This window comes from Plasmodium gonderi (genome assembly GCF_002157705.1).
Source record: "Plasmodium gonderi DNA, contig: Chr03, whole genome shotgun sequence".
NCBI classification, from domain to species: Eukaryota; Apicomplexa; class Aconoidasida; order Haemosporida; family Plasmodiidae; genus Plasmodium; species Plasmodium gonderi.
In genome coordinates, this window is record NW_021628927.1 from 63,213 (window position 1) to 87,465 (window position 24,253).

Genomic DNA, 24,253 nt, shown 5'->3' on the forward strand with positions numbered 1-24,253 from the left:
ATTACTCAGGAATATACAACTACTAAATAATTTCAGCATTCATATATTTGTATATATTTATATGTAACTTGAAACAACGTACATACAAAAAAAGGAATGATCTGCCATACCATAAAACTTTTCACGGTCATCAAAGCAAAGTGACTGACAAAAAGTTGTGTAATATAAAAGGGGACATGGAAGTATTATATCATACAGGATAAATCATGGAGTTATTATTTCCTAAATCATTTTTGAAATTCTTAAACGAGATGGCAAAAAAAAAAAAAAAAAAAAAAAAAAAAAAATGCTCTCTCAAAAGTATTTTCAACACATGGACCATATTTCTTAAACATTAACATGATGCCGCAGCTAAGGAAATAAATAAACTGATTCCATAAAAGATCATGGTGCAACGTGAAAGTCAATTAAAAAATATTTAGGGAAAAAAAAAAAAAAGCTACATGCTTTATTCCCCCATCGCCAAAAAAAAAAAAAAGCTCTTCCAAAAGATGCTTACATAAATATTTATAAAATGGTTCATATATGAATGCATTCATATATCCACAAAATTTATACATACTCATAAGAACATATATATATGTAAAAGTTCATTCCTGTCACGCATAATAATATAATTTTAAAAAAAAGGGAGTCCTTTTTGTTTTGTTCTGTTTTTTTTTTTAGTGATCTCAGAATAATTATATAAATAAAAATTAAACTAAGAAATAAAAATACATGAATGTATGATAAAATAGATGGGAATGTTTTACATCAACTTGCGTAATCCATTTCCTTTTTATTATATGTTCCCTCTTAATATGCACAGTTCATATCTCCCAATTTGTCTCCTATTTTTAACATACCATTGTATGCCATCATTTTATGTAACCCCCACTCATACCGCTATTTTCAAAGTTTCCACTTGTATTTGCAAAAAGGTAGAACATCTCCTCACAATTATTCTTTTCCTAGATGAACTTTTTTCCTTATAAAAACATAATTTAAGAAAGTGAACCATATAATAAATTCATGAACTTTCTAATAGTTTGTAGATGTGTTTTTTTTTTTTTTTTTTTTTTTTTTCTTACATTTTTTTCAAGTTCCATTTTTCGTAAGAAAAAGCCTTTTGAAACTTATGTACATTTTTTTTTTTTTTTTTTCATAACCATAAATTGGTTCAACCAGTTTGGCAAAATTCATTTGTATGGAAATGTACATTTTTGCTATTTCCTACTCACCTCTTCTTTTTTTTACAATTCATTCAATTAGTTAATTAAAGAATACAACCCTTGGAAATGCAACGGCAGTACATTCCATTTAGTTTTTTTTAAGTTTTGTTCACGTAGAATAATTCCCACTATATATATATATATATATATATTTTTTTTTTTTTTTTTGTTTTTGTTATAACCCCACCCGTTCGTCAAAATTTGTTACAATCCACACCTTTCGTTTAAAACATATTTATGTACCTAATTAATACGTATAGTATAATATAATATGTGTCATTATTTTGTTTGTCTATCAAATGGAAATTTTGTGAATAGACAAATTATACCGATACAATGTTTTGTTAAAACATCCCCTTTAAGCTCTATATAACCATTTTTTACAATGGATAAAGTGATGCTGAAATACATTTTCGATGAACTATGTACGAGTTTTAATAAAAAGGAAGTAAATTCTTATAACAGAAAAAAAGAGGACAATGATAGTAACATCCAAAGTCAAGTTAACTACAGCATAACGTTGCAGGAGTTATTTGAAAATCTAGAGAGAAACAAAAATATGCATATGGACATATACATGAAAAGAGAAGTATTACAAATCTTGTACTATTCCAAAGATGTAAGTATATCACAACAAGGAAAGCAGGTTCCCCAAGTCACTGAACATAGAAGTGATGAGCTGTATTATTATAACGACCACCTGGATCACTATAACAACCATATCGATTTGCATCCAGAGGAAGAAAAAAATTTGAATTTAATTCTAAACGCAGCTAGCCAGTTTAATCTTTATATAAATAACATATACATATACAACAAGCACAATTTATTTTATTACGAAAGAATAAAAGAATGTAAAGAAAAAATTTTTATCCTATTATATATAATTTCTGGAAAGTACAACGGACTAATTCAAAGTTCCTTGTCTAAGTATCTCAACTTGGATGTAAAGATGGTGCATTATCACTTAAAAGTACTGTTTCAGTATTTGATAATAAAAAAAATAAGCATGAATATAAGAAATTTGGAACAAAATATAGATTGTAACAACAATAATAGTCATAGTGGCAATAGAAGCACAATAAAATTGAACCCCTCATATATTTTATACTTTAACATATACTTTATATATAATTTGTTACCCATATTTATTAAAAATGTTCTATATGCACAGAACGTTTTATCAATCAATAAAATTATTTTGTACCTTCTTAATAAATTTGTTATAATACCACAAAAAACACTGTCTTTAATATTTTTCAAATTACTAATTGTGTATAACCCCTACTATTTTATACAAATAAAAAAGGCGTTAAAAATTTTTAACTCAATTTTATCAAACTTAACTAATACAAAGAAAATAATAATGTGTAAAATTAAAATTCATTCATCTTATGAAAATTGTTACTTAAACTATGAAAATAAAGACAAAATAAATTACGAAAATATAATTAATTTCCTTATTCTATTTTACTACAACTATGATTACCTCATCAAATTTATAAACAAATCATGTTACTTGATGTGTGAAGATTATGTTAAAGAAATTGAGTTCGAAAATGAATTTGTCAGAAGCAATATTACAACAGCTAGTACATGGAATCAAATGGGTACGCATCTAAAAAATGGACACACTTTCAATCATCGGCTACATAATATCGAAAGAAATGATTTCAACAGTATATCCGATCAGTTCAAAAATCAAGTTGCATATGACGCATCTAATCAAAATGCAAAAAATAGAGATCCATCCATGATCAATTGTCAATCTTTGTACTTGTACAAAAATGAAAACAATTTTGATGTATCACAAAATAATGTAAATAAACATGGGGAAGAAAAAAATATAGTAGTAAATGAAAAAAATTGTAATTTGCTAATAAATGAGTTTAAAATTTTCATGGATTCCCAAGTACATAATAGATTAGATAATGCCGGTTATTACTCAAGCTCACAAAATGGAAAAGAAGAATCAAGCGATTCAGATTTCTACTTTCTCTATGGAAATAATGTAATTGAGGATGTACATAAAAAAAATGAGGACCATAGTGAACACAATGAAGAAGGGAATAAAGAATCCTCCCCTGTCCAACCAACCACTGCACAACCATCCACTGCACAACCATCCACTATCCAACCAACCACTGTCCAACCAACCACTGCATCTACGTCTTCAAGTAGCGATTCCGATAATAACGCCTACATCAAGCCTTCCAATAAAAATGGAAATATATACTTGAACGATCTTTCTATGTATAACAAAATTAAGTACCTAATTATGAGTAAAGGAATAAGAGGAATCACAACAAAGGAAATTTCACACATACTTTTTCTTTCAATTAAAAAAACGAACACATTTCTTAGCAAGTTACTTCGAAATAAAGATATTGTAAAAATACCTGAACGGAAAGACAAAAGCTTTATGTACAGGTTTATTGATAATTACATTTATCAGTATGTACAGAAAAAACCTCAAGCTATTTCCAGAAAATCTAAGGAACAACAAAATGATGTGAAATTTATTGAGATACAGCCTCACAGGGTAGAAGTAGAATTGACATCAATGGACACAAAAGGAGAAAATTTTACAGAAGAGAATGGAGTAACACAAGATGAGCCCATAGGAAAAAGCAAATATTGTTTTGAAAATAATAAAAAAATAAATCATACACGAGGACTATGCGAGAGTAATACTTCCCCAATAGGTGATAATGACACAAACTTATTTCAATCTGAAGAAAAACTAAGTGATGAAATTTGCAAAGATAAAGATTTCCAAGATAAAAATTTCAACGATAAAAATTTTAGTCTTATACAATTTAACAAATTAAATGAATCTTTAAATGTGTTGAATTATACCAATACTGTAAACGAAATAGATATTGACGTGTTAACCTATGTCATACCGAAACACAAAGATTCTGTTGATAGTTTCAATAACTACAAAGATTTCATTGACAATTATGTGAAGAACTTTAAAAATTTTGAAGATAAATATGATTTATATACATGCAGTTTTCATCTCTTTTACTACCTAAAGTTTGTTCTAAAACAGCATAACAACAATTCCGTTACAAAATTTAACACCGACGAAAAGCAAAAAAGTAAGAAGCATCTTCCGCATGATGGGACAAATTGTGAAGTGAACGAAATTGATATTTCCATAAAAAATGTAGACTCATCTGAAAAAAACATTAATTTTATAAAATATTTTATGGAAGATACAACAAAATTAAAAAGTAACTTGTTTATTAAAAGACTCTTCATTTTTTGTCATTTTCTGCTAAGTTCAAAGGTAACTACATTTCGATATCTCCAAGATTTATTCTTCACAATAGAAAACAATGGAAGAATGATTGATAGAAAATCTGTTCAACGTCTTTTTAATTATTCCATAAAAGTTAATAATCTTTTTAAAAAATACACACTTCTTAACAGCAAAACGGTTAAGTACTACTTCTATGATTCAAATGTTTTATCTGAAAAACAGTCAAATGATTTGTATACAAAATTTCAACATGATTATGCAATTTCCTCTTACAAGTATACAAATTCGAATGACAAAACAAATAAAGAGAAAACAGAATACTATAACATTAACACTGGTAATATAATTAATAACAAGTATAAACATACAATAAACATTTCTAATGAAAATGTCAAAAATGGCACCGATTCTGCAGATGAAGCATTATCCAATGCATTAAAACATGAACCCAACATGCATTTTCAAATTATTAACCAAGATCATACTGCACATTTTTCCTCAAACTTTAAAAATACACACGAAAATTATTTTATCGATTTGACAGAATATCCAGAAAATAGTCAACCAATAGAAACTACATCCAACCATTTCTCAAACAATTATGAAGACAAACACCACACGTCGTTCCAGACATTTTGCGACGAGAGAGAAACGAATATAATTATACCCAATAACGACATATATTCAACAAATGATAGATGCAACCCAAGGGATTCTAACACATCAGCCTCCATTTTGAATAACAACATAATGTGCAACTTATTTCCAGAAGAAATAGCTATTCGAAGCAGCAAAAGAAAAATAATAGAACCCACAGTTCAAATGTTTAATAAAAGAATCAAAACTGAGCAACTAAAGCAAATTAGTGAAAATATAATTAAGCTTCCAACAGGTGAATATGTGGAAGAAACTATGCACAAGTTCAATGAAACAGATGGAAAATACAAACTAAATGATAAAAATGAAAATTTCAAATCAGATTCACCAACAGGAAATCCAAAGCATGTCAATAACGATGTAAAAAATTTAAATAAAAATGAAAAAGATGGAAACGTACTTTATATTGACATACTAAACGAATCAGCTTTTAAATGTAAAGAAAATCGAATTATTAGCAAAAAGAAGAAAAAAAACAATGCTTTTCAAAATTTTAAAACATCCCAAGAATTCTCCTATAGCATAAATTACTTTAATGGATATATTTTTTCAAAAATGGCTAGATATAAATATTTTCACAAATGTTTAATTCGAATATTAAAAAGAAAGAAACGTAGGAAGAAAAATAAAAGACGTAATACAGAAAAAAAAAAAAAAAAAAAAAATTCCCCTCAAACTGTAATCGTGTCAAGCCCAGAGAACCCAAAAAAAAGGAAATTATCATATATAGAAGAAATTAAAAAAAAAAAAAAAAAAAACGTCAAAAAAAGAAATAGCAACGTATTAAGTGTGAAAGACATTTTGAAAAATCTATATCTTGATGAATATTTAAGAATTATCAGTATAGGGTGCAAACTCAATTACATCGGAAATTATCTCTTACATGAAAAACAAAAAAAAAGATTGAAAGATTTACCCACAATACTATTTGAATTTTTAACGTCTTATTCTATGCTAAATTGTACCAAACAAAACATGATTGAAAATTTTATCCTAAGCAACAATAAGCATCTCAAGTTGGATCAACTTAGAACCTATGAGCAATATCATTTGTCTCTTTATCCTAATTCTAATTCCACTAAATTAGTTAGAAATACAGAAATAAACTTCAATTCATCAATCGAATCTGTTTCTACTTTAACAATGGATGCAAGATCTACGCATGTTGCCTCGACGAACCAAGGAAAACTCAAAAAATCAAGAACAAATTATGACTCATATGAAAAAAAAAAAAAAAAAAAAAAAAATGATTTATGTCAGCACGATATTAACATAATAAAAAGTAGTGACAAAATATGTGTATTCTTTTTCTTCTACAGGAAGTTAAAATTTTTATGCAACATGAATTTAATAAAACTAAAATTTTATGACATGAATAAAAATTTTACACATAAACGTAATGTTAATACAGTTATAAATTCAAAAAGTAAGGAACCTAATTTATCATTTCTAGATTTAAAAAAAAAAAATTTACGAATTCTTATTAAGAAAAATGTCCACACGAATTTATTCAGATCCAAAAAAACTAAAAAGAAATTACAGATGTACAACATGCTGCGCTACAACCACTTTGAGGAGTACTACTATAACATATATGTACGTATATTTTTAGTAATTATTGAATACTTTTTTTTTTTTTTTTTTCTTTCCTTTTTTTTCGCTTGTCATTTCATGTCTCCATAATTTATTTGAGCTAATTTCAGTTCATCTATTTTTTTGTCCACAATTAAATATTCCATTTTGTATACCCTCCCCCAAAGATGTTCCACAGTTGCAATGTTCCACTGTTGCAATGTTCCACTGTTGTAATGTTACGATGTGTGAATCCTAATTTGTGTGATTCACTGCACACTGATAATACTACACTGACATTTGCTTCTACACACGTGATTCTGCACATTTATCCCTGCAGCTAGCCGTGGAACGGTTTAAGAAATTCCTTGTTGAAGCACGTCCAAAAAAAAACGTGAATGAAAAACTAACCTTGCAAGATATCCTAAAAAGCTCGAAAATTAAAAACAAAGGCCTGAAATTTCTTTTGCTGCACAATTCTTATGCAAATCAATTATTTATGACAAGAAAACTGAGAAATATATTCTTAAAATTAGTAAAAAAAGTGAGAAAAAGAAACATAGGAAATTCAAATTTATCGGAAAATTTAACAACATACAGAGAATATAACACACTTAGAGAGCTCTATAATGTTTCAAAAACTAATATTGAAAAATATTTTGCAATTTTTTACGATTGGTATAATAAAGAAAAAAATGGATACTCAACCATGTCAGAAAAAGACCTAACCTTTTCCTGTCCTTTCTGCAGAAACATGTATTTTTTTAAAAATGATTTGTTAAGCCATATATCCAATGTGCATAATGTAAACAAAAAGTTTTCACAACTCATATCCTTCTTTTCGAATTCGAAACAAACGATACATAGAAAATTAAGTGATTTTCTCAAGATTAAAGATAGAGCAAAAGGAAACTTAAACGTATTTTTTCCGGTACATAATTTTAACAACCATGTGAATAATATTAACCAGGATATCGCAAGTATAGGAAAAAAACATACATTTAACATCGAACCATATCATCCGACTCATAATAATGATGATCCAACTCCTGAAATGGGAAATTCACATAATCCATTCAACAGTGGATTTCAAAATCAAGTTGAAAAAGTCTTACAAATGAAAAACACAAAATGTCAAATCATTCCTTCCAAAGCGACACATTTCCCAAGTGAAGAATCCAATTACTGTACAAGGGAAAGCACACAAATAATTGACAAACAAAATGAGACGAGCTCCATGCAAACTAAGACGAAGAACACACATAATGAAAAGAACACCCATTTGAGAAACAAAAATTTGAACCATAAACAGTTAACGAATTTCATAGAAAAGGTAAAGGTAAAATATTCCCTAAGAATTGTTTATATTTACTTTGTCACGGTGATTGTTAAACTGGCTATGTCGCAGAAATATTTGGAAAAAATGAAAAAAAAGAAAATCCAAAATCAGGAAAAAAATCCAAACCAGAGTCAAAGTGAACTCCTACCTATGGACAAACCAAGTAAAAATTGCGAAATTTTTCCCTCTCTAGAGAAAAAATCCTTTCCTGATGAAGATTTTAAAACCACTATTAACACGATGCAGGAAGAATTCAAGAGCACTGAAATAACTAATGCACACACCATGAATGATAAAAAGAGGTGTCATATTAAGAAAAAACTGATGAAGGAAAAAAAGAAAAGCGGATCTTATAATTTCTTTAATAGTACACACTCAAAGTGTTATCATAAGAAAAAAAAACAAAAATGTCGTAACAAAGTAGTAGAAGTTTCCCATGTGGACATATCAGAAAATCGGAATGATTTTGCATCTATCCAGTTGAGGAAATTCCATGTGATATACCATCTGAAAAACAGAACAAATACCATACCATATAGAAAAAAGATATGGGTTAAAGCAAACAATATGATGATCGGAAAATTCCAATACAATATTTGTATGTACATTCAGAAAAAATTGTTTCTATATTTCAAAAAAAATATTGTTCATTATTTTTTCATATTATCTAATGAAAGTTTGGCTAGATGTATTCTAAATTATTTTGCAACACATATATACAATTGTACATACACTAATATCAATTACTATTATGATAAATATATAAAAAACATCTACAATTTTAAATTCATATCCCTTGTTAATTTATTAAATGTTTTTATAATAAATTATGGAGACCACTATTCACTATATAAAGAAATTATAAAACCATTATATTTTCAAAAAATACAAGATATAAGAAATGCTTTGAAATATATTAAAAAAAAAAATTATATTGTTGATACATCTTACGTCCTATCAAATTATGTTGACAATGATCTTGTTTGCGATAATGTCTATTCCTATCTCATATATAAATCCATTTTTTATAAAAAAAAATTAACTCTATCTATGAAAAAGAGTTTTCTCGACAACACTGTGATGGATATTATGTACCTCTATGGCGTATATCACTCTATGAAATTTTTGGAATCTACCCATGAAAATTCTCACCATAGAAAAGCAAACATACTGAATTATCAATTGAAGGACTTGATGACCCACATAGACAATGTATATAATAATGAAAATAATCCTAAAGATATATTAAATTTCCAGAACATTATTCCAAATAATGACAAAATTGCAAATAGTTGTTCCACTATTTCTGCTGTGCACCATAACCATATACTCACACAAAAAAGCAGTGTAACACAAGATTATCATAAAAACATAAACTTGGATGTTGAATCAAATAACTTCCTTATTCCATGTGGTACAAATACAAGTATTTATGAACACTGTGATTATACTATAGCGGGCTTCGATACTAACAATGCTATCGAAAAAAGTGATTGCACAAGTTCAAATGCAGAATGTCAGAAGCATTACTTCCAAAAGAGTTTAACCATTTTCGATTTAAATTACTATATTCATAATTTTATAAAAGGAAATATAATCCTGTACGCTTCTAATAACTACATAATAGCGGATGAAAATGGCCATTACCCAGAAGGGCACTATGAGAATGGCCATTATCAGTATGACCATTACGAGAAAGATGATAACCCTTACAATTGTGAAGAATATGAAAGTGGCCATTTCGACAACGATTTATATTCCAAAAATGGAACCAATTCCCTTCATGGTGAAGAATTAACTGAAACAGAAAATGAGGATAACGAAGAAGAGCGAGAAGACAAGGGGGAGGAAAAAAGCCTTTCGCAAAAAAATAAAAAAACAGGGAGAAAGAAAAACTACAGAGAAGCATCATCAAAAAGTAGAAGAAGAAAAACAATCGACAATTCCATCACACACAAAAATTTTAAAAGGAACAAAGGAAACCGATTAAATAATGGGAAAACTGCGAATAATAAATATATGAAAGAAGATAAAACTGTGAACTACAACTCATCGAGTGCTGACGATTCAGACATATTTGATAACCTTTCAGATGATTTTGAAATTATCAAACTTTTAGAAAATACAAATTTCGAAAATAAAAAACCGTTGGGAGGAATAGGGAAACATATAAGATGTTTAACTAAACACGTTAGTGAATATTTTCCTAATTACTACATCTTAAACAATTTCCAAAAAAAAAAAATCGAAAAAAAATTATCACAAATTTTTTCAAATGGTACAAATAAAAGTTATTCCAAATTGAACAATTCCCTTCGACTGTTATATTACAATACAAATTACAATAATAATACCCTCTTTACCTATTTCAAAAAATATTGTCTTCATATACAACACATTAATGATGGTAGATCTATTTTCCACAATAAACGGTTTAAAAATTACTTCCTTCTAAACATAAACAGCACGTATAATTATAATTTCATTAATATATTCGACACGTATGTTCAGAAAAATAACTTCACAAATACAAAAATATACCAAAAGAACAAAATATTAATTTATAACCTTAGCAATAAAACTTTTATCGATTTTGATTGGTACCCACAAAATATACATTTGTACAACATTGCCTATGTTTCAAATGCGTCTAGAGAAATAGACTCTATGTTAGATACGCAAGTTTCAAATTTGAAGAACAGCGTTTATTGGCTAGAAATAGAAAACATAAAAAGAGGGAGGAAAAAAAGGGAAATACATTCTGCTCAAATGCAAAGAAATAAAGTCATCCCTTGTAACCCAATACACAAGGAGAAAGGAACAGAAATTTCACAAATGGATAAACATATTGAACAAAGAAAAGAAACACATTACAAATCGATGCAGCGAAATAAAAAGTCCGAAGGGTACAAAAATAACACACAGAAAAACAATTTTGTAAAAAAAGTGAAGGTTAAAAAAATCAAAACAAAAAACATGAACAATTTAAAAGAATCATTTATTTTTGTTACGCAAATATTATATCACGTTTTCAACTTCACGGATATTCTAAACATGTACGATGATTATGGAAATTATCAAAATGATATATCTGAAAAAAAAACAAAGAAAAAAAAAATAAGCGAAGAGTACCACCAACTAAACGAACAAAACAATGATACAGTTAAAACAAGAAAAAATGCTTGCAGTGGGTATACCTATTGTGCACATAGTTCAAGAGAGGAAAGCGAAAATACAGTTAATGAGGTGAGAGAAGGTTGTATAAATTATGAAGAATTAAATGAAGATGCACACGAGGAGGAATGCTTATCAGATCCTATGTCGAATAATCTTACATACAACCTTCAAAAGGGACAATCAGAAGATGAAAAACAGAATTGTAACGAAAACAATTGTAATTTGAACCAGCTAAAAGACATAAAAATGGCAAAATGGTATAACATCGAAAAAACGAAAAATCATAACCAAGCACAGAACGAGAAAGTCCTGACAAACAACCCAAATGTAGATGTATTGAATTCTAAAAAAAGTAGTACTATAATCGAGAAAATAATGCATAAAATGATATTCATCTTTTTACATCTTGAGAAAAAAAAAAAAAAAGGACTTTTTATGGATAATTTAAAAAAAATGTATTTATATGAATTTTTGAAAAAAACAAGCTATAGAAAATATATACAAGTAAAAAAAGAATATGATTTTATTCTTTTTTTCTTACACAAATTAAATCTTATAAATATATTTCCCTTCATGAATACACACAAAATATTCCTATCACAGTACCATAGCGAGAATAATGCTTATAAAAGAAAAAACCTCCTTTATGAACACAATTTGAAATATCCTTTTTTGAATATGATAAACTGCCATTTGATGAATTTCAAATTGACACACAAAATGCGTAAAGACAGTGACATCACGGTGTTTAAAAAGTTCATCCAGCAAGTTGGAGAGACCCCCACAGGACCACAGCACAATGAGGTACGACTAAATGGGATGGAAAATACACGAGACAATCAAAATATTTTAAGGAACGAGACAAACGATAGGAACACGACGAATGAAAAATACACAGGAAAAAAAATTACATACAAAGGGAAAAACCTAAGCTACGCAGATTACATATATATAAATTACATAAATAATAAGACACTAAGGAAACCGAATTTTATCCCGACAACAATTCTTCTGTTTAATCTGCCATGCTGCATTATCATTCACGATTACTTTTTTTTATACCTACTGGAATATTTTTGTAAAATGCAAAATTCCATAAGCGAAGAATTGAAAGACGGATTTAAGGAAAATGCCGTATATCGTAGCTCATTGGGAGACAAATTGCTATGCCTCATTGAAAATGAAACATACCCTCGTGTTATTAGATATATAAAAAGAATTATTAGTAAAGCTTGTAGATATTTTGAAAATAGGCTATACTTATATAAACACAAAATGGATTCTTCCTTTTGCAATAAGATTACCCTTTACTACTTTAATGATAATTTTGTAAATGTAAATAGCTTTATTTATGTGAATGGTAGTGTTAACGTGAAATTTATTTTTTTTTATATTTTAAAAATTTTCTTCTATCTCAAGGCCAATCCGTATTCTTCCATCTTTGACGTAAGAAAGGAGTGAAACGATGAATTAACAGGACGGGGAGGAAATGGGCAGAAAAAAAAGAAGACAATAAATAGGGATAAAAAAAAAAAAAAAAAAAAAAAAAAAAAAAAACTAATAATTTTATCACTTTTTTTTTTTTTTATTCCTATTTATTGGCTTCTTTTTTTTTCTGCCCATTTCCTCCCCGTCCTGTTAGTTCTGCCCTTGCTGCATTCGTCTCATTGCTGTGACGTGTTAAGTGAAAAATTGCAACACCACCAAAAGTCATATCACACACAGGGGAAAAAAAAAAAAAAAAAAAAAACTGATTAACTGTGCTACTTTTTTGTATGTACTCATCTATAGCTGCTCATTAATTAATACATAACACGTTTGTGCATACGTCCATAATTCATTACTTATAATTCTTTCCCTTCACGATTACCCCTCCCCCTTTACAGATATACAAGAGTGTAGAAATACTGAACTTTTGTGACCTGAGCTTCTTACTAAGAGGTATGTGTCAAGACAATTTCATTTCCTTCAAATTGATGTACGTATCAGAAAGAAGTGAAATGTATAAACTAAACAGAAATTACAAGATTGTTAACTACTTCAATAACTTAGTAGAAAATGAAAAATTAAAAAAAAAAAAAAAAAACATCTTATCCCCATTTCCCAAAAAAAGAATTTGCTATATATTTGATAACAGCACAAGCTCATCTGAGGGTTTTTCAACTGATGATGATATTTTGAATAAAGTAAAAATTTGTGCAAAAAATGGAACGAACCAGAAGGAGGAAAACAATGGAAAATATAAAAAAAATAATCAGCCGCAGAAGCAGCATCAGGCACAGATGAATTTGGATTCACATAAAATTCTGAATACCACGAAGTGCACCCGTACAACTTCTAAAAAATACAGAGACGATGGTTTTGGTTTTTCGAGTTATGATGCGTTTCTGGAGAAAATGATGCACAAAAAGGTAAAACTTTATTATGTTTCTGATGAGGCTCTCATTTTTGAAAAATACAACGGTACGTTATGGGGATAATATAAAAGGGGTCCGAGAAGTATGATGTTCATTGTGGCAAGGGACTTGTTCGTAATTCTTTCCATTCCGTCTCTTTGTATTTTTGCTTTATTTTATAAATATACATATACTTGTGTTTTTAATTTATGTACTAAATTATTTTTTTTCATATTTTTTTCTTTAATGTGTCCTCTATATAATTTTCTGGTGATGAACAATTACACACAAATACATACACACTGAAATACGTGGATACATATAGAAACTCCATTATATCCCTCCTTTTGTTTATTTTTCATAAAATAAATTTGTTTCAAAGTTTGCAGCAGTTGCATTTTCATCCACGCTTAGTTTGATATTATGTTGTTAACATTTTTGTTTCTTCCCCACACCCATTCCCATTCATTTGCACAAACTGGGAAATATTTCATAAACTGATTGAATATGTGAAAAGGGGTAAAAATACACAATCGTTTACTTCACACTCTTCCCATCCCTCTAACCAAATACTTTTTTTTATTCTTTTTCGTCTTTTTCATTTGCTTTTCATGTTTCTTCCTTTTCTTTTTTTTCTTGTTATCGTATGTTTTTTTTTTTTTTTTCCCCACAAAAACAGCACCTCCAAATCCCCCTTTTTGATAAACCCTAACAATATGCACATTTAATTTTTTGTGAATTTAAAAATATTAAGCTGAACCATTTTTTTGACACCAAAAAAAAAAAAAAAAAAAAACGAATGAATGAAAGAAAGAAAGAAAAAATAAGAACACCACATTTTAATTTTTAAAATGTACATTAGTACTCATTTTTATGACGTTAAAGACGTGGGAGTATGTGTATATATGTTATGTTAACCTCGGGCGTTTCTTTTTTTCCACACCGTTATTTTTTACTTCATTTTTTACGTCATTCTTCGTTCATTCTTCGTTCATTCTTCGTTCATTCTTCGTTCATTCTTCGTTCATTCTTCGTTCATTCTTCGTTCATTCTTCGTTCATTCTTCGTTCATTCTTCGTTCATTCTTCGTTCATTCTTCGTTCATTCTTCGTTCATTCTTCGTTCATTCTTCGTTCATTTTTCGATCATTTTTCGATCATTTTCCATTCATTTTTCGCTCATTTTTTTTTTTCTCTAATCGCTCGTTTTGTTGGTTTTGATTTTTTTTTTTTTTTTAACGTGTTCCTCAGCATACATTGGTAAAAAATATACATTACACATATACCGAAACGAACATAAATGAGGATGTGTATGCATGCATAAAAGAGCAAATACTTATAAATCAATACCACAACACACATGCATATAACACACACGTAGACGTGTTTACATACACATGATTAAAGTGAATTCCCATTTACCTCTTTCACACATGACAGCATGTTTCACGCTCGATTGGACTATGATATATTATATATACATTTATCAATTTCTCTTCCTACTTTTTTTTTTTTTTTTTTTTTTTTTTTTTTTTTTTCTTTTTTTTTTTTTTTTTTTTTTTTTTTTTTTTTTTTTTTCATTTTTTTTTTTTTTTTTTTTTTTTAAATCACATTGACAGAAAAATAGGAATTATTTGCATGTAGAAAAAAAAAAAAAAAAAAGAAAAAGAAAAAGATAAACTGGAGTAGAAAAAGGTAGAATATCCCTTTCCTTTATTTCATTTTCTTTCCCGTCTTCCACTTTTCCCCACCTCTTCCCACGTCTCCCAAATTAAATGACTTGTGCAATCACCGAATTTGGAACAGACAAACCAAAGGGATGAAGAACCGCTTGCGACACTACAACTGAAATTATACGCTGTCAAATAAAAAGGCTCATTGCAACATAGTGGATGTACATTTCAATATGCATAAGACAACTTAACACAACCTGTAGAACCAAAGTTTTAGTATGAAACCTGGGGGGAAGAACAAACCCCGACATCCATTAGAGACAAATTAAAATCTAACAGAATCGATCCTCATATAAAAACAATGTAACGTTCTTTAGTTGATGCACAAAATTTACACACAAGTGAACTTCCTTCCCGTTATACATATTGCAAGAAAAAAAAAAAAAAAAAAAAAAAAAAAAAAAATTATTTGAGGATATTATAACAATCCCCTGATTTCCATTCTAAGAAAACCACGTAAAAGTGCAAATTGAGTAATCTAGACAAATATATAGTATATATCTTACAAAGTATACCACATCCTCAAAATATCTCAATCTTTGATTACCTAGAAGATCACCCAGGTAACACTAACCATCTTTCGAAAAAGTAATTCCTGCCAATACCCTGAGAACCCCCAAAATGAGACAAGATGAACTTAACAGAAAACAAACTGTGCGATTTGCTGTATTCGAAGAATTACAAGTACTATGAAAAATATGATAACTACGGAAATATTGAAAGAAGATATGCATCATTCCAGAACAATGGAAATGTATGTTATTGCAATGCATCCTTACAATTGATCCTATCTATCAAACCATTATGCATTTATCTTTTAAGCAAATTCGATAAAATATATGAGAAAACCAAGTCAAAATATAAAGGAGACATTTTAAAAGCATTATTTGATGTAATTCAAGAAACATATAAAGTTGAGAAGACATATATATGCATAGAAAAACATATTAATCTTTTAAAGAAAATGAGGAAATATAATAACAGTATAGTGATAAATGCACAAAATGATGCACATGAATTTTTATTAATGTTACTTAACTATATAAATGTTGAATGTAATCGAAATTTAAATTTTCCTGAAAATTTTGAAATCATACTAGATGATAAAGATAGTAAAGAAAAAGCAGCAGAAAAATACTGGGTAAAATATCTATTTAAAGATAATAGTATAATAACAGATTTGTTAGGCTTCCAAAATATATCAAGTATAACATGTACTAATTGTGGACACACAAGATACAGTTTTGAATTCTGTATAGATCTAGGATTAGAATTTGAAAGCGAACATATGAAAAGTACATTACTAATAGATTTACTAAAAAATAATATTAACAAAAATGATGATTTCTGTTCTTTATATTGTACTATTTGCAAGTCTAAAAATAACAGCTGTATAAGAAAAGGCCTATATAGAATGCCCAATTTATATATGATTATTTATATCAAACGGTTTAAATGGAGTTATGAGTGTACCAATTATTTTAAAAGTAGAGTCAAAAAAATAGATACAACTGTGCTATTACCATGTGATGGATTAATTGATTTTACATCCTTTGCACACATGTCCAATCACGAATCCTTAGCCAATTCTAAATATCTCATCGAAAGTATTATCTGTCATAGTGGAAACAGTTACAATGGTCACTATACAGCTATTGTTAAATACAGAGATGGTTTTTACAAATGTAACGATGATAAAATTAAAAAATTGAACAATCCTTTTAACCCAGAAAATATTAGTGACATTTACTTATTGCTACTTAGGAGAGTTTCCTAAAATGAGAACCCAGCAAATAATAAACTACACTTGTGTGTAAAACCAAGATATCTCACGATTTTACATGATAAAAAAAAAAAAAATAAAATAAAATAAAAAGCAAACAAAAACATAACACTTGTGTAAAATCTTTCATAATTTTATAACACCGTTCTTATGAATGAAATGAGAACAATAGGATCTTTTATATCTTTAACCACATCTCCCTCCAATCTCACAACAATAAATCTTCCACACAACACATTTTAATAAACAACAAAATATATTCCCTTTATTGAAAAAATGAGAGATTAACCTAATAGCAAGAATAATCTGTCTCATTACCCAAGTTATTAAGTACAATCCAGATATCAAGCATTCCTTTTTTTTTTTTATTCACCCCACGGACAACACACCCCATTTGATGATGTGTGTGTATAGGGAACGACAGCAACTCAGACATGTTTTTTCCATTTAATTAAATTTGAACAAAAAAAAAAAAAAAAAAAAAAAATTAAATATTTCGGAAATATGGAAACAACACATAATGTCACTCCTCACCTGCACATATCTACATGCCTTCACATGCATACATATATACATACATACGTACATATATATATATATATATATATGTATGTATGTGTATATGTAGGTATGCGCACAACTGATGAGAACACCTTTTACACGGCCATCCAGTGTTTTGTGCTTCCATTCATCCGTTTGTTAATATCCATGTTACATTCCATTTTTGATAGATCCTTATTTTTAAAATCAATTAGGAGATGCACATTTTGTAAATATCATTTTCAATATTTGTATATGCATCTGTAATGAGGGAAAAAAAAAAAAAATTGCAAGTGTTAAAGTAGGCCCCACCTCCCTTTTTCAAATATAGCACAATTTGGGGGATTTTTGAATTTTTTTTTTTTTTTTCAGAGTGCTATGAAAACATGTATCCCTTTATTTTGTGCAAAAAAGTGGAAAATAAAAAAAAAAGGGCTTCTATTCTTCGAAGAAATAATTCACAGCAATGTTTTTCCCTAATGTTTATTTGTTTATCCCTTTCGTTTGTTGTTATGTTTTTTTTTTTTTTTTTTTTTTTTTTTTCTCTCTATTTACTTCATTGTTTTCGTACCTATATGTCTGTGTGCTCATATCCCTCTACACACACACAGCCAGCCCTTCCCTCTTAATCATACAAAACTGTATTTAACTGTTAACACTCTTTAATTGTGTATAAAATAAAAAAATAATAATAAAATAAAGATATATGAAACGTGTACACACAACTCTGAAACCAAGCATTCTAAAAAAGGTGTCATGCTGTGTGCACTATTCATCCAACAGGTAGAAAAAACAAAATAATAGAATATATAAAATATTTCTTTTTCAAAACTTACCTTTTAGCTACCTGAAAATGAAATAAGAAAAAATTAGCAGCTTAGCACCTCTCCTTTTCCCTTTCAATCAAAAGGGATAAAAATGGGTAAACTTAAAAATAATTCGATGCTATTTTTGTCAAACCCTACGTCAAAACACTATCCGAAATGAGCTCTCGAACTGGTGCAAAATGGACTAGCAATTAGACAAAAAATGTGGAAGTGGGAAGTGGAATGTCATTTCCTATAAAGCCGAATCAGAAACAAAGTTGAATAGACGATTTGATAATTCATCAACGGATTTCCCCATTTTTTGCAAATTTTATTTTTGGTCCATTAATCAAACGACACTACAAGATAAGCTTTCAATACAAGGTACAATTCGTTCATTTCACATGATTCCAAAAGTGTGTATACATGTACTTAAAATTATGTCTAAATAGAAGGAACATTAATTCTTTTCTATTCCACATTTTTCGCACAATGTTGGATTAGTCAAGAGAGTATTAAAAATAAAAAAAAAAAAAAAAAGGAGAAAAGACCTACATATCTAAATCTCTTAAACTTGGAAAATTTCCCTTCCCCCTTAATGTGTAAAAAACGGAGAAAAAAAAAAAAAAAAAGGAATATACCTGATAATAGTACCAATGAGAGGATGTGTTATAAACAAAAATGCATATAGGAACCTAATTTCCTACAGACACACGTGTGCATATTTTAATGTCGAAGAATTAAGAAAAATTTATGTCATCACATGTCCACTACCCTCCACCCTTGAACACACCCTTTTGGTTATCTCCCCATTTTTATACTTATTCATCAAAACTTATCCACATGCATTTTATTTTTCTCCATCTATTTTTTTTTTTTTTTTTTTTTTAAAAAATAACTTTAAAGATTTATAAAATTAATAAATAACATTTTTTTTTTCTTCCTCTTTCTCTTTCTTTTCTGTATGTAACATCTACACTTCTACACAATGCTGTATTCACAAGTCTATTTATTATTTTTATTATAATTTATATTTTCTTTCCTTGCAAATTGAGTGAATTTTATAGAGATTTTCAAATTTTCCTACGATTCTAAAAGTCTATGCGTTTTTTTTTTTTTTTTTCCTCTCTCTTTACTTAAAGATTGTCAAAATAAGAAAAAAAAAAAAAAAAAAAAAGGGAATAGAATAAAAATAGTAACCATTACTGGGCACATTCCCATGCACACAAGAATGTAGCAATTTTTTTTAACAAAACTGTCTTTCGAAGAATACACTACTTTTTTCTCTCAACTTAACTACAGTGTACTGTAGAGGAACAAAATGGATGTTCCACAGTACACCCTAATTCCCATTTTCCAAATTTTTCCAAATTTCATATTCCTAATTTTACCTTCTAATATTCATCTAAAAATTAGTGACCACAGTTCTACATCCAAACAAGAGGATGAGAGTTGCATTAATGAATTCCTAAGGTTCACCACAAACTAATTTCGAAATTTTTAAAAATAGAAAAACGTTTAATAAACATTCAAAAAAAGGAAAAAAAAAAAAAAAAACGATCAAATCGACCATATTATAAACGTTCTTACACATTTGCATCAGTGGATTAAGAAACGCATCTATCTGAATACATTCATTCGTATGCTCCCTTGTGTAAAGACGTGAAAATAGATGTAATAACTCTTCGAAACTGTGCAATTTCTCTAAAAAGAATTACAACCACTAATGGTGCAAAAAGAATAACTAACCAGGGGTGGAGTGAATCAGTGAAAATAGCTACTTATAAATGCATCCAAAATAAACGGATTGAATAAAAAAAAAAAAAAAAAATTAACACCTCAAAAATGAAAAAGAGAAAGTGTCAATTTCAACAACCATGTGATAGAAGAGACATAAAAAAAAAATTAAGAAATAGAAATAAGCCAATGCATAATGGTAAGAGAAAGACAGAACAAAATTCACCATCCCCAGATGAGATCCACGATGAAGAAAGAAGCTTAAACAGAATTTTTCAAAAAGACGAGGGAAATCAAAATAGTCATAATTTCACATGCTATAAGAAAAAATGTAAAATGTGCAGAAATAAACGAAAAAAAGAAAAGGAAAAAATTATAAAACCGAGTAGAAATAAAGAGACATATATATTTATACATAATAGCTCATCACAGGAAAGTGACTCTTCTCAAATTGGAAAAATTTATGAATCTACTGAATCACAGATATTTCAAAGTACAAACGAATTTGAAGTAAATACCACAACAACTAACAGTACATTAAGTGATATGAGTCTAAATAAAGAAGAAAATCACAACACACATGATAGTCTAATTCAAGTAATTGAACGCATCGAATATACAGGAAATCCATATACAAATGAAAACTATCACTTAAACAGAAATTGTGATGTTTTGGAAACGCATCATATTTACAATGTTTTAGAAAATGATCTAAGTTTGAACAAACGAAGAAATGTAGTCAGTTCACACTCCACAATCGAATCTAATAACTCAAACAGATGTGATGAATCCACCAGTTCTAATGCTCAAAGGATTGTTAACCTTTCCACCTTCGATCTTACGAATAAATGCAGACACTCTTCGAATCACATAACTCAAGATGACACATTTATCAAAGCAGCAATGGAGGAAGAAAAAATGATCATGCAAAATAAGCTATTCAAAAAAATGCAAATAATCCTTCCATTTTACAGAAAACGCATTTTTATAGAATCCATTTGTGAACACACCCAGATAAACAAGATTAAAGATGAAAGAGATGAAGAGAATTTAATATCTCAATGTTACAATGTATTCTGTAAAATTCGAGAATGTGCAGCATGTTGTAGTGATAAACATACAGATAGGAAATTTCCCAATGATGAATTGTTAATTACGTATTTTTTCAACAAATTAAATAAAAACAAATATGACATAAAATTAAAAATGGATTACTATGAATTAGAATTTTTCATTATCTTCTTTTTAACATATTTTCGTTTTTCATTATACTTAAACGGGTTTATAAATTCTTCTTTTCTTTATCACTCCAATGAGGTACACTTCATCATCTTTGTCTTAAACAGATATCATTACTTTGTAGACCATATGTATATCAATCATAATTCTTTACCTTTTACTTCGAATGAGATACAAGATATTATGTTGACTTATAAGAAATGCATAATCTCTATTCTAGATTATCTCGACGCATTTTACCCATTCCTCCTTCTCATAAGTGAAGTTATAGAAAAAGTTCATAAAAAATTTAAAAAAATTTTACACAAGTTGAAGAAACTTGAAAAAATTTTTGAGAAAAAATATCCCAATGATACACACAAACCTGAGGATAACATGAATCATAGTACGATGAATCCACACACTATTGCCAAATTCAAGGCAATTAAAAAAATAAACAAAATAAAGAGAAAGTTCTTCAAGAAAAATGGAGACAAATTTGCAATGCTGATTACGGAAAATTTGAGAAGATACTGGATCTTTAGCTATCCTTATGATAAGGGTATAACGAAAAAGAAAGCAACCATTTTTTTCGAATCTAAAATGAATCAACTTTTTTTGGAAAATGATAAACTGGATATGCGAAAAGTGCATGGAGAATTAGAAAAAATGATACTTAACACTCGAAATAATATGTTCGTGAAATATATAATTTTCTCTACTCTAGTCAAATTAAACCAAATTTTAAACAGTTTAGAAATGACAACTTCTGCAGGAGAAGCTGAAAGAGATACATACGCGCTACAAACCATATCAATGTCTGAGCTACTCACTTTCAAGGCTTTGATAAAAATGAAAAAAAAAGATAAATGGGCTTTACTATTAAAGCATAATTATTTTTATATTGAAAAAAGTTATTACTACTTTAAAGAATTACATGAAAAAAAAATCATATATTGTCAAATACAAAACTTGTTTAGATCAATCCTAAATTTCAAAATTAATGTCATCTATCATCCGTTCATTCAACACCTGCATGTTGAAGATCTTCAAAATAAAAATATAGAAATGATATACGATTATATATATTACATAAAAAATATACATGAGAAAAATTTTCTCATAACTCTTTTTGTTTACAATGGGTTGATATACAAACTCCAATTTGATGTTTCTACTTTTGGATTTCTTTACTCCATTTATAATTCTGTAACATTTTTATTCTTTCAAAAGTCGTACATTCATTTAGTAAAAGAAAATCAAACAATGAAAAATAAATTTATGAATCTATTTAAAGATATTATCAATTCTTTAAATTTTTCAAAATATAAAAATGTAGCGAGTCCTACAAAAAATATTATAAAAGGTGCATTTTTTAAATCAGAAAATCAGATCATAAATAATATGCTATACTCTGCTATGAGAAAAACAATACGAATGAGATATACTGGACATATAACCACAAATGCATCACTTTTTTATAATTATGAAAGATTAATACATAATCAGTTGTGCAAAGTACTTCCAAATAAAAATGAACAAAATATGGTTGAGCAAAATTATTTAATCAGAGAAATTGATAACTATTTGGGAAACGTTAAAAATAAATTATGATTCTCTTTCCATCTCTCCTTTCACAGAATAAATGTGCCCTTTTCCTCGGAACATTCTCACCCTCTAGAACTTTTATATGAAGAAGACACATTGTCTTAATACCAATATCGTCATGTGTATTGAAAAAGACTCTCTTACTATAGTTTATTATTTACAAGATAGACAAGCATGCTTCTTTTTTTCTTTTTCCATTTTAGTGAAGGATTTTAACTGCGAGAAATTACCCTTTTGTTAATCTGTTCATACGGCATGTGCAACCGAATGGGTAACATAGCCGATTCGTGAAAAAAAAAAAAAAAAAAAAAAAGCAAGGAGAGGACAGGAGAAAATGAAAGGATAGAAAGAAAAAAATACCTCACTCATTGACGAACAACCCGGATTCTCGTCTCATATTTCATATAATAATATGATGAAAAAAAAAGGCCATAAAATTTATTCTTACAAAAATGAGAAATTTATTGGGCCCCAATTTACGTACTAATAAATGACACATTAAATGCTGGAAAAAGTAGGGAATTGTAAATATCATTTTCTTATGTATATATATTCATTCTCTTTGGAAATGACTAGCTTGATCAGAAAAATAACACTCCATGTTTTAAAAGAGGAATTGTCACTTTAAACACATGATTACCTCGCGGTGTCGTCATTTATGCATAATTAATCGCAGCTGTATATATATATATATATGTACATGTTTGTACGTGCAAATGTGCTTGTCTTCACATTTATGCATCCTGCTTGCAACAACAACAACCCATGTGCATACACTTGACACCTATTTGTCCACACCCGCTTGAACAAAATAAACTCCCCTATTTTCGATGTCTCCATTATCTAGTTGTTACACACCACTTGTTTACACGATGCATGGCAGAATTATTTGAAGATTTCCAATAAAATGCTCATTTATGCGTAAAAATATACTCAACGCTGTTATAAAAAAAAAAAAAAGAAAAAAAATTTCACGTAACACTTTTAGTTTTGTACATTTTTGCTTCATTTTCTTTTATTCCTTCATATTGACAAATGTCCCTTTGTCTACGTGTACACCATGATGCGGTCTCCCCTCGTGCTATTCTTTTTTCATTTTTCCTTCCTTGTCCATTCCATCTGAAGCAGCTGATATATATAGCTTCATTTGAAGTCTTATGGAAAGTATTTTACTACAATGTCATAAAAATAGTCTTCCAATTTTGTCTT

At 28.5% G+C, this 24,253-nt stretch overlaps 3 protein-coding genes across 3 annotated transcripts; all 3 read left to right on the forward strand.

The window, feature by feature from the left end:
- Positions 1 to 1,596: 1,596 nt before the first annotated feature.
- PGO_030120 (hypothetical protein, conserved) lies at positions 1,597 to 13,704 on the forward strand (the record flags this gene model as incomplete). The annotated part of the gene is made up of 3 exons (XM_028686000.1): positions 1,597 to 6,732; positions 7,049 to 12,670; positions 13,111 to 13,704. 3 exons carry the CDS (start codon positions 1,597 to 1,599, stop codon positions 13,702 to 13,704), a joined length of 11,352 nt encoding a protein of 3,783 aa, XP_028541801.1.
- A 2,279-nt stretch (positions 13,705 to 15,983) lies between these two features.
- Positions 15,984 to 17,129, forward strand: PGO_030130 (ubiquitin specific protease; the record flags this gene model as incomplete). Its single annotated transcript, XM_028686001.1, has 1 exon — positions 15,984 to 17,129. The coding sequence occupies one exon, from the start codon at positions 15,984 to 15,986 to the stop codon at positions 17,127 to 17,129; it is 1,146 nt and encodes a 381-aa protein (XP_028541802.1).
- A 3,197-nt stretch (positions 17,130 to 20,326) lies between these two features.
- On the forward strand, positions 20,327 to 23,050 carry PGO_030140 (hypothetical protein; the record flags this gene model as incomplete). The annotated part of the gene is made up of 1 exon (XM_028686002.1): positions 20,327 to 23,050. The coding sequence occupies one exon, from the start codon at positions 20,327 to 20,329 to the stop codon at positions 23,048 to 23,050; it is 2,724 nt and encodes a 907-aa protein (XP_028541803.1).
- Positions 23,051 to 24,253: the final 1,203 nt, after the last annotated feature.